This window comes from Protobothrops mucrosquamatus, unplaced genomic scaffold (assembly GCF_001527695.2).
Source record: "Protobothrops mucrosquamatus isolate PMUCROS unplaced genomic scaffold, P.Mucros_1.0 scaffold315, whole genome shotgun sequence".
Classification (NCBI taxonomy): Eukaryota; Metazoa; Chordata; class Lepidosauria; order Squamata; family Viperidae; genus Protobothrops; species Protobothrops mucrosquamatus.
Window position 1 is genome coordinate 685,317 of NW_015386655.1, and position 12,111 is coordinate 697,427.

Below are 12,111 nucleotides of genomic sequence, written 5' to 3' on the forward strand. Positions count from 1 at the left end.
ACTAATGAGTTGTGAATTCAGACAATTCTGCAAAAGGAAAAAAAAGCCCACTGGCATTTTAGAGAATTTCTAGTCACTAAAGAAATCAGGACCAAATAATATAGCACAAAAAAGTCTGCATGTTTTTGAGTTTCCCAAAACATTTTTATCAGGCTAAGTGATATGGGAAGAAAGAGGTGGAGAAGAAGGATCTGCCTGGCAACTACACAAATTCTCCTTCATCATTCATCTTATGATCTCCTAAGGGCTTAATTTCCTGGAGCCTATTTGTCAAGTGAAAAGGTACAATTGTTCAGTGGACTGGAAAATAAAGTGTTGTATCAAACTATTTCACCTCCCCAAAGAACAATCACACAGCAAACTTCATAATGTATACTTTAATATAATGCTTTAGGCATGAAAGCTGGCTGGGTGACTTTGGGCTAGTCATTCTCCCTCAGCCCAACCCGCCTCCATAGGGTTGTTATGGTGGGGCAAATAGGAGGAGGAAGGAGTTTTATGTATATTTGCCACTTTGAGGTACTTATAAAGTAATAAAAGTGGGATTAAAAAAACCTAATAAAAATTAAAGTTACTCCTGGCATTTTTACCAGGAATTCCTTTTCATGTACAAAATATACATGAATCCTATTTAAAGAGATTCTTCTAAATCCCAGGAAAATAAACTAGTCTACAGGTATTGATGGCCTTTGGCATGATATTTTGCATTGATAGTTTAAATGCCCACTAAAAAAAATCCCTCAATAAAAATAAATGTTTGCTAAAATTCCAATCTTGACCCCTTTCTCAGATATCATCAATCCACTTTCATAAGAGGGGAAGAAATAGTGTCATTATTGTTGTTTTGGCATACCAGGGATCAGCTGTTTAGAAGATTTCTATGTCTTTAGTGCTGATCCTGTCTAGGAGTGAGTTATAAATATATAATAACCAGAAAAATAATTCCTGGAATAAGTTACTGCCTCCCAATTTCCTATTTCTCACACTTCTCAAGTCAGCAGCCTTTTTGGAATCTTAAAACAAACAAATAAAAATGTTTGTACCTCTTTTTAGCTTAGAGATTTCAGTCAGAATTCCTAGAACTTACATGACAGTGTCACAGCATCAGTGTATAGTCAATCCGGTCACGATATCATAAAGACAAATCAGAGTGGGGAATTAAGGGGACTGGATGTTGATGTTTTGTTCTTGTATACAAATGAGGCAACTGTTTTCAACCCAGCCCTAAATGAAACTACCCTAAAGCATTGTTAGCATAGACCGCTAGCATGCAATATACAGTATGTACAAAGTCGTTACGCAGTCAGCCTTACTTAACTGTAAAGCTATCTTAACAGAATCTTGCAAGTATCAATTCTCCCGCCATCTTCTTTACAGCCTGAGAAGCTAGGGAGGGTTTTTTCTGAGCCTCTCACCCCTCCCAGTACCCAGCTATGGCGTCTCTTGTTTCGTATGTAGCGTTTCTTGGCCCATTATACCAAGGTCTTTCCACATACCATTAATCAACCAATGAAAAAGATCAAAAAGGCCTCAGAGAGCATTGGAATCTTGTTAATTCTGAATATATTCACTCAGCACTCATGAGTAAAGTGGTAAATTTTGAACTAGGTAAGCTCATATTGCCATGCATAGACAGACATCAGCAATTTTATATCCAATGAAGTAAGTCTATACTTCTATCCATACTTACCTCAGACTAAACTCAGTTGAAACCAGTAGTGCTCATTTCCCATTGAATTGGTTCAACTGATAACATATTCTGACTTTTTTTCTTTAAAAAAAACCCCAAAGTTCTTCAGCTAGTTGAAATAAACTTTTAGGGTTTTAGCTAGATTTCTAAGTAATTTGCAAAGGATCCAGTCTGAAGTAGAAATCCCACGCGAGAAAAGAAACATCTAACCAGCACTTGTTCTGTTTATTCTTTTGACTTCCTGTATTGAATATCTGGCACAAAGAATAAGAAATTCTGAAATGCTTGTTACCAGCTTGCTTACTTGCCAGAGAAAGGAGGGACCAGCACTTATTTTGCAAATGACATCACAGCTCCTGATCTGAAAAAAACAACAACTACAGAGCTACACTTTCCAATCTTTCCTCTCTCGTATTGCAGACTGGCTGCTACTTATCCAGAACCGTTTTGACGGTCAGTAGGAATGGGCTGGAATGGTGTTATTGAGCTCGTAGTCATTAATACTTTTTAAAAGTTCCAGCTCCAAGTATTTGGTTGACATTCAAATTAGCTAATGGTTTCCCATGGCTGAGGGCCTTAAGTTGGATTTAATCCGTCTGATTCATAACTTTGGCATCAATGCGGATACAGAGTAGCAGGCTACATTGGATTTGGGCCCTCTCTTTTCAGTTCAAGGTCACCTGCTCATCTGCAAGGTCAAATCCTGAAAAAAAAACCTCCTGCAAATCTGCAGAAATTGCTTATGCAAGCAACATTAACTGATGTCTATGATGTCTCCCTGGCACCTCCCTCGCCCCCCTGGTCCCTCATGCAATTTGTATTCATTTCCACGAAAATGGCAATAAGCAGATAATCATACATACAGTGTTTGCTTGCTTTTTAAAAAGGCAGACCGCCTGTACCAAGCACAGGGGAAAGGAAGGACTGATGACGGCTGGGCCAGCATTGAGTTAACTAGTACGTACATCTGTCATTGCAGCTGCGACGCCAGGAGGATGCTGGGCTCATCCCACAGATGAAGGACATGCTGTGAGCTCTCTTTTTATATTATGTTTGTCTTCACCCTAGTTCCCTGTGAAGTGGATGTCCCTGTGGACACAGGGGAGGGAATTCAGTTCAACTCCTCTTACCATGGCAAAGCCCACATCGGCCTTCTTGAGCGCGGGTCCATCGTTCGTTCCATCCCCAGTGACAGCGACTACCTGGCGCTGGTCCCCAATAGTGCTGTCAATGATGCCTTGAAGGTCAAGAATGTGAGTTAGCTAGTGGCGAGTGGGCTACGATCCAAACACATCCCAGAGCTGTTTGCACCTTTAGGTGGACATGCTTTCAGAGACATTCTGGGCTGCATATCTGGAGTTTGATTTGGAACAGGAAATAAATCCAAATCCTGGGAATTCTGGTTCCCACCACCCCATTTTGACTGAGGACGAAGAGATTGGTGGTATCTTACCTTTCACCAGGGTGTGCTTATCGGTAGGTGATGATCGAGCCAGAACACGCAGCTTTGGCCAGATTTTATCAAGGCGTTCTTGTTCTATCTATAAACATAGAGAGGTAGTATGTGTAGTAGAAGAGAACAATAGGAAGTTGCCTTAGCTCATTTCTGCACTGTCAATTTACAGCACCTTCTGGAGCCATCCAACCATCATTGGCCAGAATAATGCAATCAGGCTTTATATCACTGCTAGGATGGCTAGGTGATACTCTGGAGGTGCTATAAGTGCTTGGTGTGGAAATTCTGGCCATTTTTTATATGCATCCTCTAGTTTTTGGCAATAGATCTTCCCCTGCCCTCCACACTCTCTGGATGGAGTGGACCTATTTTCTGCATACGAAGTTTGGGCTATGGCCTTTCTCCAAACTGGGCTGAGACTTATGCAGTTTTTCCCAATTTTGACACTCATTGTCATTTTTTGCCGATTACAGTATTGAAGGTAAGAAGAGTGACATCCTTTCTCATATGCTGTTGAATGACATAGGTAGTCTAGAAATAGCTTGGCAATCAGTAAAAAGGAACAGAGCTTTCCCTCTGGCACAATAACTTTTTGTTTGTGGGGTGTTTTTTTTTAAAGGTGAAGAGTGTTCAGAATGTTCCTAATGATTTGGGGTTCATGAAAAACTGAGATTTGTTCAAATTGAAGGTCGCTTGTTTAGGGGGATCCTCTTCCTTATCTCCAAATGAGCTTCCATTTGAGCAAGCCCTTTGATGAGGAAAGCTACTATTTCAGAACTTATCTCCCTGACATTGGAATTGCAGGAGTTGCACCTTTCCAAAAACTTAAAAACAGCTTCTTTGATACCTCTCCCTTCTCGTTGCGGATCCTTCGGTTGAAGTCCTTTCCCTCCAGGCACAAGAAGTCCTCCCCTGGTTGGATGATGCCACATTTGGCAGCAATGGCCCGAGCCGTGTTGATGTTGTCTCCTGTCACCATACGGACAGTGATGCCAGCACGCTGGCACTTGCGGATGGCCTCTGGCACCTGGAAAATAGACACATGGCATATATATGCTTTTGTTTTAAATATGTTGTGCGCCGCCCTGAGTCCCGCAGGGAGAAGGGCGGCATATAAATTAAATTAAATAAATAAATTAAATAAATAAATCTAATTAAAGGCATCGATTGCTTATAACATAGCAGGCTTCTTGGTTTTCTACCTCAGTATTAAATCTGATGCCCAGACTGGAAATCTCAGCTTTACATTTCCAAAACATAATCAGATTTCCTTGCTGGATTCATCTCCAAAGTCATCAGTTAATCACTATTTCACCCCCCAAAGCATCTAGCAAATGTGGGGAAAGTAGAAGCCAGGGGAAAAAACCCAAATCATAACCCCAGTCTTTTTCTTTAAAATAAAAATGACCAGCTTCAGCATACTTTTGCTTTTGTCATTCAGGCTGCTAAGATACATCTAAACATATTTCCTGATCGCAAAGGTGCTTTTTCACAAGGCAATTGGACTTCCTTGTTTTTCTTTTGAAGATGTTTCATTTCTGATCCAAAAAGCCTTTTCAGCTCTGCTTGGGGAATGGAAGGATTTATACTCCTTGCAGACAGCTGGTCATTTTCATTCTTTTAGAGAGTCGTTGAGGCCACTTAGAGGTTTATCTGTGTCTTCAGGGTCACCTGAGTCTGCAAGGAGTAGAAATCCTTCCATTCCCCATCATCCAGTCAGAGCTGAAGAAGCTTCTGGGATGAGAAGTGAAACGTCTTCAAAAGAAAAACAAGGAAGACCAGTTGCCTCGTGAAAAAGCACCTTTGGGATACCTATGACCTGGATGACTGAGAGTCTCCATAGACATATATCCTAATATTATGTCACAGTTACAATGCTCAACTAAAATAGATGGTTAATGTCACAATCCTGCATAGGAAACATATTATTCATCTTAAAAAGCCTTCTCCTAAGGCCAGGTTTGTTGAAATTTATTGTCATTACACTGAGCATAAAAACAATCTATCTATATATGTACATATTGAAAGAAAACTATTCATTGACTTCACTCTATTTAATCATGTTGCCCATCCATGATGCAAAGCTTTATCTTATTTTCACACAAAATGATGAAAATACTTCCTTGCACAGGATAATTAAAATGTATGTCTTAGTTCTTTGTTTTCTGCACTAACATCCAAATACTTGATCATGTGAAGTACTTCATGTCTTTTTAAAAAGCTGAAGCAATTATGCTTATTTTGCTAGTGCTAGCAAAAGGGGGAGAGCTGTTATTTAGCGCAGAAATCCCAATGGATTTGGCCAGCAACTTCCCCAGCTTCTCTCTGGCTTCTAAAAATGCACTAGGCTTTGCCAGACTTGTCTTTGTAGCCAAAGGATTAAAAACATGATTCCCCCCTTTTTATTTTTCTTAAATGAAAAAGAAGCTGTTGTTAGGAAGCTTAATTCTGGGCTATTTCTACACAACTCTGACTTTATCTATATTACAGAACTGAAGCAGCTGTGTGCGTTTGGCAAAATTCTCTTTGGATCCAAATCCACCACTCTACCTGCTAGGCCATAGTAGCTGCTGAAAGCAAAATAACATAATAACAGAGTTGGAAGAGACCTTGGAGATCTAGTCCAACCCTCTGCTCAAGCAGGAGACTCTATACCAAGATTTTGCCATCATTTTAATCAGACTAGAGCTGGAAGGGACCTTGGAGGTCTTCTAGTCCAACCCCCTGCTCAAGCAGGAGACCCTATATAATTTGCGATAAGTGGCTGTTCAGTCTTTTCTCTGAAACACTCAAAACTTCTGAAGACAAGCTGTTCCACTGGTTAATTGTCCTCACTGTTAGGAAGTGCTCCTTAATTCCAGGTTGCTTCTCTCGATTAGTTTCCTTACATTTCTTGTCCTGCCTTCTGGTGCTTTGCAAAAATAAGTTGATCCCCCTTTCTTTGTGGCAACCCCTCAAATACTGGAATACTGCTATCATATCACCCTAGTCCTTCTTTTGTCTAGACTAGCCATACCCAGTTCCTATAACCATTCTTCATATGTTTAGTCTCCAGCAGCTAGTTGCTCTTTTCTGCACATTTTCCAAAGTCTCAACCTCTTTTTTGTAATGTGGTGAGCAAATCTGATGCAGTATTCTTACTAAGGTTTTATAAAGTGGTACTAATACTTCATGGGATTTTGATTCTGCGCCTCTGTTTATACAACCAAGGATGGATTGTATTAGCTTTTTTGGCTGCTGCCGCACACTGCTGGCTCATGTTTAAGTAAGCATCCACTAGAACTCCAAGGTCCCTCGTATAGTTAATCTTTGAGCCAGGTTTCGCCTAATCTGTACTTTTATCTTTGGTTTTTCTTGCCTAGGTGTAAAACCTTGCTTTTCTCCACATTAAATTTCATTTTGTTGGATAGGGCCCATTGTTCAAGTCTGTCAAGAACTTATTAGCCAACAGAACCCATAGTCCTGTCCTGTTTCAGCTTCAGAAATGGGAGATTGGAAGCCTAGAGTTGAATTCCCCTGACTCAACACCCCCCCCAAACAAAACAATACAAAAAAAACCCCACTAGGGTGGGACTAGGAAAGGGGCACAAAGGTAGGTTTGTTCAGAGAAAAATCCACCTCTATCCAGCCATTACCTCTGGTCGCACAGGATCCTCAATCCCCACCACAGCAATGCAGGTCAAGTCTATCACAATATCATTCTCATTATCCCAGTCAGGCTCCTTCCCTGCTGGAAAGTCACGGTAGGCTATGCAGATAGTTCGCAGCCCATCACACGCCATGGGCTCGATCACTTTTTTTACCATTTCATCTCGGTCCCTGGGCCGGAAGGCACGAAGCTCTCCATTGCTATTTAGAACGTTTGTGCACCTGCAAGAGGGACGAACACACACACACACATATATATACACCAAACGGAGTTTATACAGAATCCTTTCTGCTTTGGTACCAGTTCTGCCATACAAGGTATGCAACGACTCATTTATCCAGATTGTTTATTAAAGACAGTAACTTTTCAAAATTAGCTCGTTTTGATAAAGAAAAAAAAATGTTGTTCCTTTGAGCCATTATTGATTCCTGGCGACTGCTTGGGATAGTCCCTGCAGTTTTCTGGGCAAGATTTTCTTTAGTGGTTTGCCCTTGCTTCTTTCCTAAGGCTCAGAAAGAGTGACTGGCCCAAGGTAATCCAGCTGACTTTTTTTTTTGTCTAAGATAGAAGGAGAACTCAAAGTCTCCTGGTTTCTAGCTTGAGTCCTTACCCACCATACCAAATTGGCTCTTTTATAAAGAAGTCTCTGCAAAAGGCTGTAATGGTAGCTAAAGACAGGTCAAGACAAATGAAAACTCAAGTTTAGGAATTCTGCTAATTCTGACTCCTGAGCCGTGTCAGAGCTTCTCCAATGGCCATCATCCTGAAAGTTTTAATTAAGCCAGCATTGCCTGTGTTAACTTCATAATGCTCTGTTACTTTCTTGTTTTCATGAAACACTGCTTTAATTTATTAAGGTTGGTCACACAGTCAGCCTTATGTTTAAACTGGATTTTGAATTTTTGTCCACCTCTCGCATTCTTCCCAAGGACCTGGGATAGGCAGATGCCATTGTTTGATGGGGTTAGCAGTATCTTCGTAGGATGTAAGCTGTTCTGAGTAAAGCTGCCTTTTGCAATTGACTGATGATTTTATGATTGTGGTCGGTCGCAGAGTGTTTCTGTTTATGTATTTATTTATTAATCAAATGTATACAGCTGCCCATCTCACCAAAGGTCGTCCACAGTGGGTTAAGCCACTTATAAAAAACCAACAATATAAAAAAATGTAAAAAGCACATTAACAATAAATATTATAAAAACAAAGATACAAACCCTAGGCAAAGAGGGAATAAAAATAGCCAGCTCAGTAATTGAGTCATCTAAGCATATCTCTGGTTCCCTGGGAGCACCAGGCTTGATAATATAACCAGGTCTGGAGGGCGTTCCAGAATAACAAAAAGGATGGAACTAATCTAATTCTTTTTTTTGGGGGGGGGGGAGAGAGAATGTTTCATAAGTTAGATGCCATAGCAGAGAAGGCACATCTCTGGGCCCCACCAAATGTAGGTCCCTAGCTGATGGTATGCACCGCATGCCTTCTCTGGCAGATCTAATGGGGCAGGCTGATTTAACTGGGCAGAGGCAGTGCCTCGGATAGCATGGTTCCATGAAAAAAACAGAACCTTGAGCTGGACTCAAAAGCAAACTGGCAACCAATGCAGCTCTCAGAACAGAGGTGCAATATGCATTGTTCTAGGTGTGCACTTAACATATTATTATTATTATTATTATTATTATTATTATTATTATTATTATTATTATTATTATTATTATTATTATTATTATCTGCCATTGTAAGAGTTGAAGAGAGGGATGAAACTTATTTATAAGTTCCTGCTTCTCCTTCCTTCTTGCCTGATTTTTTGTTGTCCCTCACAATTGGCCATTTTATTCATTGTTGATTGTCTCCATTCCAAATGTATCCTCAAATGAGGTACGTAGGTAGCCTTAGACAAGCTCTGGGCTCATCACCCTATTACTCAGATTTATTTAAACTTCTTTAGCCTGCTTCTTAGTTTAAAATAAATCCTTTGTTTGGATTCCAATAGCATGCAGATAACAAGGCTGACTTTTCACAGTTGGAAGAATTCCTAGAAGAATGTATGGGAATGTTTCAAGATTGACATAGGGAACCAAGTGCACTTATAATTGGTGCAAGTTCCAGAATATGAGATAGTCTCACCCATTTTAAGAGGGTAGCCTTTATCTGTATGAAAAAGTCCCTTTCACCATTTACAGTGCAGAGCAGACTCACTTTCTGAGGACAATTTCAGAAGCGCCTTTGCTGAAGAGGCGATAGCCACCATCCGGCATGCAAATGACGGTGCTCATAGATTTTCGGACAGAATTGAAGGTGTAAACCTTGTAGAGCTTCTCCTCCGGAATGTGCTCACGGACAGGCTGGTAGTCACGTCGCAGATGAAGCACAAAGCCCAGCAGTGCACATTCGGTCTTATTGCCTACCTGGCGTGGCAGACCCCCTTCTTTTTCTGGAGGCTGAAGTGGGTCAGAAAGGAGAAACACCCAATTCAGTTCTTCTAACTTCATCACTTTTCTACCAAAAAGTGTGTGCATGGTGTGTGTGTGTGTGTGTGTGTGTGTGTGTGTTTCACTTGACTCAAATTCTTGGCTCCCAGAATTCAGGTTTGTAATAGCCTTTGAATCTAAGGCAGAGGTCCCCAACCTTGGCCACTTTATGACTTGAAGACTTCAACTCCCAGAATTCCTCAGCCAGCCATTAAAGAAAGAACAAACAGTTAAAATGGCAGTTTGATAGCCTATCAAGGTAAGTATTTGGAATGTGATTCTGGACAGATACCCTTTCTGAAGCGATGGAACTCACAGAAGAGGGCAGGTTTCTTGAATATCAGGAACCCTCCCTAGACCACAGATGTCAAATTCGATCGCATTACGTGACATATCTTGACATATTGTGATAATTTTTTACCTTCGCAGAGCCAGGGTAGGTGTGGCCTGTGCGTGACTCATCCGGCCCGCAGGCCACCAGTATGCCTAGACCCCTAGAGATTGGTCCTCAGATGTTGCTGGTTTACAATTTCAGCAGCTTCTGTCAATACCATGAGTCATAACGGATGATGAAAGTTTTAGTTCAGCAACTTCTGGAGGACCAGAGATTTATTATCCCACTCACTTTTCTCCAAGTTGTGCTGACTTCCTCCACTGGAGTTTGGTTGGATCAGAAGGAAATTGGGCAACAATCTGCAGGCGGTAAGTCCCAGGACTAGAAATAATTTAGCAATGCTCATCCTTATGCCTTCAAACATGAAATCTTTTCTATATGTGCCTCAAGACTAGGAAAGGCTTCCATTCAGCTGCATCCCAAGTAGTGTAATTCCAGAGCTAGCGGCCATATGTTCTCCTCCTTAAATAGCAATGCAGCAGGACCTTTCTGTGGATGCTGCTGAATGGTGGCCTGATCCAATTAGCTCTCACAACTGGTCTGATCATCAACTGGAGCTCACTAGAGCCTTCAAAGGAAATAAAAACTAAGCTTGCTGATCTAGGACAAAATGGGATTTGATGTTGTGGTTCAGCCTCTCTTCCTCTAATTCAGCGGTTCTCAACCTATGGGTCGCGACCCCATTTGGGGTCGATCGACCATTTCACGGGGGTCGCCAAGCAAGGCTGTCCGCCATTTTTTTCCCCTTTTCCGGCGGGTGCCTTACCTCCCTTGAGCTGGGCCAGCTGGTCGACCTCGGCCGGCGCAGGGGGCGGAACCACGCATACGCGGTGCTCCTGGGCCGGGAAGGTCCTCGACTTACGACCGGTTGGGTAGTCCTCGACTTACGACTGGTTTAGTCCTCGACTTACGACCGGTTTAGTCCTCGACTTACGACCAGTTTAGTCCTCAACTTACGACCGGTTGGGGGTCACGGCATTAAAAAGGTTGAGAACCACTGCTCTAATTTCTGAACCACAAATGCTATTTCTTAGAGCAGGTGTGGTGACAGAGTAGGCACATCTCTGAGTCCCACCAGATGCCACGCCTGAGTGGTGGGATACCAACTCGGTTAAATCTTACTGGATGGCAATCCAAAGCATGCAGTTCAACTAATAATCAGGCTCTGTGCCATGAAGAGCTTTATAAGTAACAATCAGACCTGAAAGTCCATGTTATGTTACATGGGCATAGCAAGGTGCTCCCATAACTACTTGCACGGCTGTGTTTGGATCAGTGGTGAGGTGTCTTCAGGGGCAGCCCCATGCAGTCCCCGCTTGGACTAGACAAGAGTTATCCAAGGCATGGCTGACTGCAAATAGAACCTTCCCAATGGAGAAATGGGGGCAATTGGCACACAATATAGATTTGTGCAAAGACTGCCACCTGCTCTGCAAGCAGGAGCTGAGAATCTAGGAGGAACCCCCAACCTTTTTAGTTATTTTAGTTCTACTTGGAGGAGGACCACACCACCCTTGGGGGAGGACCACACCACCCAGAACTAAAGGCAGAAAACCTTCAGTTCCATTTTGCATGAATTCAGCTTTCTTTTCCTAAATGGCCAGTCTGATTTTCTCCACGTTCTTGAACTGTTGTAGGGATATTCAAGAAACCTGCCCTCTTCTGTGAGTTCCATCTCTCTGAGACTCCACCTCTTTTCCTGCTTGCCATTCAAACTATTAACCAGAGATCATCTTTCTCCATCTGGACTTTTCTTCAGAAACTTAGAGCACAGCTTCTTAACATTCCAGCTGTTGGGGATTTTAGTTCTTCTTCATGTCTGCAATTTTTATTTATTGCTAATTGTTCCCAACTTAAATATCACTTCAAGTCAAATTACAGAGCTAGTTTTACACCAATGTTAGATGTTAGTCTTAGCCCCTTCCCATATCACCCTAATTTTTTTGAACATCTTTAGCCTGCTTATCATGGAGATAATAATGCTGATTTATTTCACAGGCAGCTACATTTCCCAAGACTGCAGCCAACATACATAATGATAATGGGAGTGATAGGTCAACAGCATCTTGAGAACCATAGATTCCCTAGTTACATAATAGTACTGCATTTCTAGCCCAATGTAGCCTTAGGAAGGAATGTCTCCAAAAGGGGCTACTACTCACTAGTATCTTGGTGGTATAGGCACTGTTGATGGCAATGGCATGCACCAGCATATCCAGTGTCTTGGATGTCAGGCTACTGGGATCAGGTGTCTCCTTGTAGTGAGTGTCACCCATGTAGGACTGCACAACTGTCATGCGATTAGTGGTAAGGGTCCCTGTCTTGTCCGAGCAGATGGCTGTGGCATTGCCCATTGTCTCACAGGCATCCAAATGCCGGACCAGGTTGTTGTCTTTCATCATTTTCTGTAGTCAAGAAAAGAGATTCAAACATTTCACTTTATACGTATTTTTC

At 41.9% G+C, this 12,111-nt stretch overlaps 1 protein-coding gene across 10 annotated transcripts in view; it reads right to left on the reverse strand.

The window, feature by feature from the left end:
• Positions 1-12,111, reverse strand: part of ATP2B3 (ATPase plasma membrane Ca2+ transporting 3) — an 80,382-nt gene that overhangs the window by 32,057 nt on the left and 36,214 nt on the right. For all 10 annotated transcript variants that reach the window (XM_015815135.1, XM_015815131.1, XM_015815128.1 and 7 more), the window contains 6 exons: positions 11,820-12,062; positions 8,992-9,233; positions 6,782-7,016; positions 3,994-4,173; positions 3,144-3,231; positions 2,821-2,927 (listed from right to left, as the gene is read on the reverse strand). In XM_015815135.1, the coding sequence (XP_015670621.1) occupies positions 2,821-2,927; positions 3,144-3,231; positions 3,994-4,173; positions 6,782-7,016; positions 8,992-9,233; positions 11,820-12,062 (1,095 nt within the window). The remainder of the gene's footprint in view (positions 1-2,820; positions 2,928-3,143; positions 3,232-3,993; positions 4,174-6,781; positions 7,017-8,991; positions 9,234-11,819; positions 12,063-12,111) is intronic.